General features: G+C 34.0%; 1 protein-coding gene across 1 annotated transcript; it reads left to right on the top strand.

Moving 5' to 3' along the window:
• The first annotated feature begins 1473 nt into the window (after positions 1-1473).
• On the top strand, positions 1474-5881 carry LOC106673029 (THO complex subunit 2). Its single transcript, XM_014404934.2, has one exon. It carries the CDS (start codon positions 1772-1774, stop codon positions 5810-5812), a length of 4041 nt encoding a protein of 1346 aa, XP_014260420.1. The 5' UTR covers positions 1474-1771; the 3' UTR covers positions 5813-5881.
• Positions 5882-8218: the final 2337 nt, after the last annotated feature.

Raw genomic sequence — 8218 nt, 5'->3', positions numbered from 1 at the left:
GGCAACCACGGCTCACGCCGGTGCGTCGCAACACACCAATCGACAGTGACGCCACACGGCGCATTTTATGGTTTTCCCACCTGCTCGGCTCTTGCTTCCTTTCTCCGGACGTTTAAATTTATATTAAAACTATTCTTTTGTCCGTTCCCACATTCAGAATAAAAATTGTCACGGGCCCGATTCAAACTTTTTTAAAAAGATTTTGTGGATTCTACGCCGTTGATTATTATATTTTTTTCTTCTTCCTAAATGAAATTTGTTTATAGGGTTTATTCCATAAAAACACGTGTTTTTTATTCCTTTACAAAAGGTTAGTTTCTTTCAAACCTTTATATTCTTTTTTTTCTACGTTTCGGGCTATTTCTCGCCCATCATCAGGACCTTTAAAACCCCACATTATAAATCAAATCCTTTTTCCTCGTACTAACAACCCGTCCCTGTTCTGTTTTTTTGCTTTGGTAACCCAATGTCTAAACTTCCTGCACTTGAAGTAGCCTCCTTCACAAGCAGGTCCACCTCGTTATCTAAGATCCAGCAATGAGCTGGAATTCACAAAAATTCCACCCTCATACAATTATCTTGAATATTTTTTAACAATGCTTTAATTTTACTTATTAAGTGATTGTTTACGTTGCTACTCTTGTGCGTTAATAAGCATCCAATGCACTTCTATTATCTGACAGAATAACACATACTTTGGAGAGTCTATTAAGTATCTTATTGCTTCTCTTTTGGTGTCTAATTCACAAGAGAAAACTGATGCCTCATCCAGAAGCTAGATTAGATTCCGGTAGACCGGATTTTACTTGTGGATCATAATAGGTACACCCCGAACTACCCTTGTATACAGGGAATATGCATTACTCGGAAAGTACCCAGCCACTTCAGATGTAAATTCCTGATTGTCTACCTAAGGATCTATGTCCCTCTTTATCTTAAACTAACTTTTCGTCCACGTCTGTTTTGATGTACCTTTCTATTGGCTAATATGGCTTTCTAAAATAACGTCTCGTTTCTCGAATTTGCTCATCTTCAGTCCACTTCGGTCTATACATAGTAAACAAATTAACTATTGATCCCCTTGGGAATTGAATTGCAAAAAAAATCCCATTATAGGAATGTACTGTCGAAATTTCAGCCTTTTACATCCAGCGTTTTGGCCTCTGCGTCAGTCAGTCAGTCATGGAACTTTTTTTGTATATAGATGAAAATATTTATATGAGCTTTACACATACTTAAGGTAGAGTCAAAATGGGCAGTTTGTCGGAGTAATAGATTATATTCTTGAATTTGTACCCAAATTCAAAACTTTCTGTTAACAATGATGCAAATTTTTGACTTCATTTATGGGCTTTTAAAATATTTATTTGTAAAAGGCAAATATTTCCATACAACCGGTATGAAAAGCAAAAAAAAAAAAAAATTATTTGTCTCTTATCGCAAAGGTATGACACAAAATTTTGTCAATGACAACAAAACGTTCCAAATCTGAGAGGATGCAACCCATTTTTCTGTCGTGACGTCACTTGACTGAATAGGAAAGCGATTGGTTTTAAACTTGACGATTTGTTTTTGTAAAATTGTAATGAGCGGGGCCGTACTCGGGAGTCGCGGATGCTCTCCTGTCGAAAGATTTGTCTTTTCCGATTCCCTCCTCGGAGTTCTAACGTTATCGGTGAACAGTTCGAAAAGGTTACATCGTTGGAACGCACCTAAACATTGAACAACAGAAGAGTTGCAGTCGATACAAACAAACGGCTTCCCCTGGTTCATGTCATCGGACATGGAGGATCTCGAAGAGATAGATTGGAAGGAATGGGAGGCGAAAGGTAAATATTTAATTATTAAGAATGCGAGGAGGCTGTTGGAGAATCGGTGTTTTGCCGTTGTCGACGAAACCGGCCAAAAGAACAACATACCGAGGCTGATATACACCATGTTCTACCAGTGTCTGTATGGATCGCTTACACCGGATAACATCGTCGAAGCTTGTATAGCTCTGTCGGAACTGGACGACGAGATACCCTCCGTCATAATGGACGTTATAACTATATTCGATACGGAAATGGACTCCCAGAAATTCATCACGAATGAAAGGGCGAAACTTTTGAGGGTGCTGGTCCTTTTAGACGAAAAGTGGTGCCCCGAACTCGGAAAAGAAAGGATGGAGTTCGAGACGCAAAACGAATACAACAGGAGTATTAAAGTTTTCCACAGTAAATTCATCAAGTTGAAAACGAGATTGTACTACAAACAGAATAAATTCAATTTGTACAGAGAAGAAAACGAGGGCTATGCTAAACTTATAATGCAGCTGAGCGGTAACGGCTTGCTCGATGCAGATACATCAACAGTACTTAAAAATATAAAATCCCTTATCGGTTGCTTCAGTCTTGATCCCACTCGAGTCATCGATATCATTTTGGATAATTTCCAATTAAATCCTTTTCAAGCTGATTTTTTTATCCCCCTTTTAAAAATGTACATGCCAGATACAAATCTATTGAGTGAAGTCGTCGGTTTTAGATATGTGACTTTTATTGAAAATGGTGTTACGCCAAGGTCTTTGCACATTATCGTGACAATCATGCTTCATTATGGTATTTTATCTATAGACGATGTTTACCCTTGGTTGTCGCCAGAAGAGGATGAAGTTAAAAGAGAAGCGGAACAAATCGATACTGATGAAAAATCGCCGAAAAAACCAGTTGCTCAGCCTCTCAGCAAAGAAGATTTTGAAAAGAACCAAAAGCTTAGCTTATGTGAGGTTATGGTCTCGTTAGGATCTTGGAGGACGTTTCAAATGATGCTCACACGGATACCCCATTCTTACATTTTTGAAAAGGAGCAGATTGCTGAAGCTGTTTGTAGATTTATTCACTATTTGATAGCTCCTGTTTATGCTACACACTCGGGTCTCAGTGAAAAATTGGAACCTGCTCCTATAGAGTTCCAACCTACTGTCATCTCTGAAAAACAACCCAAGACTTTTGTAGAAGTGACAAATGTAGTTTTTCCGATGCTGTACACTTTGGGCTCATCTCTTCGCCATGATCTGGTGCTTGTTTTCAAATTGACACGGATGACTTCCACAGCACTACAACATATTTTAAAAACTCAAGACACAGAAAATATTATTTTTGAACAGATAACTACTTTGATTCAGGAATGTCTTTTTCCTACATTATCGAACATACAAGCAAATTGTTGTGTAAGTGAAGCGATATGGAATGTTGTCAAACTTTATCCTTTACAAGCCAGATATTCGTTGTATTATTATTGGAGAGAATATTTACAAGCAAATCAAGTACTTTTATCTAAACGTTGTCAAGGGAAAGTCAATGCTAAATCCTGCATGAAGAGGGTGAGCAAAGAGAACGTTAAACAGATAGGAAGACTTCTTGGGAAACTCTCTCACTACTCCCCTGTGACTTTGTTCGATTATATTTTATTTCAAATCCAAATGCATGATAATTTAATCGGACCTGTTGTAGATTCTCTTAAATACATGACCAACATGTCATACGATGTTTTAGGGTTTTGCATATTCAATTCTCTTTATAATGACACAAAGCAGCGTCAGAAACATGATGGAACGACAGTATTATCTTGGTTTCAGAGTACTGCTCTCTTCTGTGCTACAGTTTTTAAGAAATACAACATCGATTTATCAGGAATCCTTCTCTACATCATGGAACAATTAAAAAATAATAGAAGCATCGAGTTACTCATATTAAAAGAGATACTACAAAAAATGACAGGTATTGATATAACAGATGATATGACCCAGCATCAGATCGATTCACTAAGCGGCGGCGAATTGTTGAGATCGGAAGCAGGCTATTTTGTACAGCAGCAGAATTTTAAAAAAACAGCAACTCGGCTTAAGGAAGCCCTTGTTGAAAATAACTTGGTAGCACCTTTAGGAATTATGCTTGCTCAACAGAGAAATTATATATTTTATAGTGAAAGCAAAAATAGCCATCTAAAATTCATTGGGAAGTTATACGACGAATGTCATGATACTTTGTTGCAATATGGTGCATTTATCAGTGGGCCCATAATGCATGATACTCACAGTTCATTTCCAACTATACGGGACTTATTATTACTTTACAAATTAGATTTAGATGCAGCATTTTATCTATCTCGCCCTGTTTTAAAATCATTAGCAATGGAAAGATCATCAGCTGCTAAGAAGGATACAAGAAAAATAATTAATATCACTGATGCGTTTTTTGAGATAGTTGATGCTATAAGCCCTTGCATAGAGGAGTTGTACTTGTCTAAACAATGGGAAGACATTTCTCCTAAATTTGTAGCCCTTTTCTGGTCATTGGGGCTCAGTGATATTTCAGTACCTGTGAGTGCTTATCAAAAAGAAATAGCTAAACAGAAAGATCAGGAACTGACACAAGTAAAAACAAATAAAGTTGATAACAAGATTACTACGCTGGGAGATAAATTGTCTCAGGAATTAAAAGACCAACAACAGTATGCAAAATCGATTTTAGAACATCTAAAGGCAAGGAAGAATGACTGGTTTTTATCAAGATCCATAAAACCTGCAAAAAATGAAATGATCACTCAATTTCTTCAGATGTGCATTTTCCCAAGGTGCATACTTTCTATAACAGATGCACTATTCTGTGCTCATTTTATTCATACATTACACACAATAAGAACTGGTAATTTTAGTACTCTTTTATGTTATGACCGACTCCTTTGTGATATCACCTTCTCGGTTATGTCCTGTACAGAAAATGAAGCTAGCCGCTATGGAAGATTTCTCTGTGCAATTCTTCAAAATATAATGAGGTGGCACTCTAGCAAAGAAATTTATGACAAAGAATGTGCTAATACCCCTGGTTTTGTAACTAAATTCAGAGCCAGTAATGAATTCTCTGATGCAAACGAAAATGTACACTTTGAAAACTACAGACATGTTTGTCACAAATGGCACTACAAAATCACCAGGGCCGTTCTAAACCTTTTAGAGTCTGGTGAATACGTTCAAATTAGAAATGGATTAATTGTGCTAATTAAACTATTACCAACTTTTCCTATAATCGGTAAATTAGCCCAGTTTATTGAAAAACGCATTAACAAGGTGAAAGAAGAAGAAAAAAATAACAGGCAAGATTTATATACATTAGCACTAAGTTATAGTGGACTTCTTATGTGTAAGTCACAACAGTTGATGAGTGAAAGTGATTTTCATGTTGTTTCTTCCTCATCTTCAACACCGAGTTCTGCCAATGAAACGAGTAACTCGTTGAGGGAAGATAAACTTGATATAGACACAGAAAGCTTCAGTACTGAACTACCGACAGATATTTACCTTTCTCCTCCATCTTACTCTCAAAGTCACCCGACCTCTCCACCTTCCACACCTCCGCAACAAAATTTCAATAAATCGACCTCGCCTACTAACAGTAAAGAAACTTCCCCTACAAGGGAAAAATCTGATAAACAAGACAGCAGTTTATCTTATGATAAAAGTGACAGAACACCTACAGTAATTTACAGGGACATTATAAATAATACTAGAAATTCACCACCAAAGGATCGAAATGAAAGATCCGAACGAGATTTAGAATCCCATGAATATTTTTCTTCGAGAGATGAAGACCCCCGTTATGAAGTTTATGAGGATAACCAATCATACGATGTTGAAAGTGAGAAACTTGAAGAAGGTGAACTCAACCGAAGAATGAAAACAGTTAGAAGGACAAGGAGAAAATCAAGAATTGATGATAAAGAGAGAAGAAAAGTTGCCAAACCTAGAATTAGAAGTAGATCTGGAAGATAATAAACTTTGTAAAATATATTTCTTTTTAAACCTATGTTGAATAAAAGATTTCTTCCATAAATTTGTGTATATTCGTGTTTTAATCTTTGTTTAAAATTCTTTATTTATTTATCTAGAATTAATTAATTAAGAATTATTATTTTTTAGTTTAGTTTGACATACATATACAACAAAACTCTCAATAGAAGTGAGCTCTTAATAATGTTTGAAAAATATGAAAATTAAAACCATATTTATGCATAATTATATTAAAATTCCATAGATAAGTAATAAGATATGTAACATTTTTCAAATTAATTTACTGATAATTAATTGAGTATTTATATAATTAAGTAGTTGATAAAATAATTAAAAATTTAGTATTAGTGATAATTTCTCATTCAGTTGTGTATCATTTTAAGATGTTTCTTAGATCTTTAAACATCTAAAGCAGAAATGTTATCTTTAATTTATTTGTATTAAAAAGTAGACGATTTTTTACATCCAAAAGTAGTGTATTACATTTATTTTATTGCAGCAATCATTTTACAATATTAATTACAATAATAGTGTATATGGGCGTCAGTGGCCGCAACGGTTTAGGCGTTGACATGGCGCTCATTACTGTAAGTCAAAGTCCCAGGTTTAAATCCAGCTGCTCTACATTCAAGCCCGACATAGAAATGTGCATTTTTTTTTTTTTTTTTTTTTTTTAAACACTGGTAAGCTGGGGGTTGATACGACCACTTCTGTTATGAACCCCATTAAAGAAATTGTATTATGAAAAAATATTTACAAAATGGTACAAAAACTTATTTGCATATAAAGCTCTTATAGATTGTAGGTCTTTAAATAAAGATTATAGTAAAATGCAATTTATAAAAATATTGACCTTATGATTATGGATCAATCAATAAGATATGAAAAAGATGTTCTAAACATTAAATATCAATACTAGGGGATTGTATGTTATTATTTGAAACTATTCACAATATTTTAGTTTCAGTTTGGTGTGGAGAGCTGATTCTACCTGTAGGAAAAAATTTCCACCTCATCTCATCTCCCTACAAACTTAACGTTTTAGTTTTGTATTTGTAAGTTTTGATACCTCATGAATTTTATTTAGTGAGAGAAAATGGCAAGAACCAAAATAAACATTTATTAAAGAATTGAATAATAATTTATCAGTAAGCCATTTGAATAGATAGGTAAACATTTCACTGTTAGGAAAAAGTTGAAGAGCATCCGATGAACTAAACAAATGATGTTAAGCACAGTGTTCAGTTGAGGTTTTGCTGAGACAAATTATTTTAACAAAGTTATATCTACTTTCTTTGCATAAAAGTGTTTATTAAAACTTTTGTATTCCATTTAATCGAAACAATATCCCTAGCAGAATCACCAACAAACAGCATGTTTTTAGCCCTTATTTGTCTCACTGATTTCAACAATTAATTCCACATCGTCAAAGATCAAATAATGTAAATTGTTTATTGCATCCTGTGTACAATAATTATTTTATATCACATCTTTCTATAGTTCTCCTTCAAGTCCAAATACTTGCACTTGAACAGATTATCGGTGGATGTATGTGGCTGACATACCATTACATAGTCCAATTTTTGTAAAAGATGGTTCTACTGGCAAATTTGTTCACACCTATCCAGATTTAAGCTTAAAGCTCATCATCAGGTTGAAAGATATACAACCATGTCCCTCGACATGAATTGTAAAAGTGAATGCTGATCCACTGCCAACGTGATGTTTCAATTAGAAGCTGGTGTTATTGTTGCTTAATTTTGAACATGCAAAAAATGGCAATTACAACAAACTAAATATTATCTTAATAAATATTGAAAGAAAATAAATTTAAATTTGTACGTCTTTATTAAGTAAATAATAAAATTAATAATAAATCAATAAAAAATACTAAAACTTAAATTAATTTGTACATTAAATATTATTTAGGTACATATTTAAAGTAGGAGGTAAATCAAAATTTATTATATTACTTAGGTATTATTCTCCCATGTTTAATTTTAAAAATTTTTCATTTCAAATTTCTCATCCAGTTCCCGCCCTTCGTTGAAACTGTATAACACTGTTGTATTTAAATTGAAATTGAAATTGTGATTTGTTTCATTTAGATGGTCCTTAAGTTCAGAAAAATTTCATTTCTATACCATTACATAAACAATGGTAAAGATCTTGACAACTTTCATTGATTTTTATCAGCAACATTGGTGAAACTACTATAATACTTAACACTATTTCATTAATTCTAAATTAATTATTCTTTCTATCGGTCTTGGTTGAGATGAAAAAGTTAGTGTCAAGAGTAGGACTCGAACCTATGGCCTTCGGCTCAATACACCACTGCTCTAACCACTTATCTACTTAGTTATCGTGACTTCGATCATCTTTGAC

The sequence above is a fragment of the Cimex lectularius genome, unplaced genomic scaffold, assembly GCF_000648675.2.
Source record: "Cimex lectularius strain Harlan isolate CLEC.00 unplaced genomic scaffold, Clec_2.1 scaffold224, whole genome shotgun sequence".
Taxonomy (NCBI): domain Eukaryota; kingdom Metazoa; phylum Arthropoda; class Insecta; order Hemiptera; family Cimicidae; genus Cimex; species Cimex lectularius.
This window is presented reverse-complemented; position numbering and strand designations above follow the sequence as displayed.

Coding starts and splice junctions, on each gene's coding strand:
- LOC106673029 (XM_014404934.2), top strand. CDS start 1,772: ATGTCATCGGACATGGAGGATCTCGAAGAGATAGATTGGAAGGAATGG.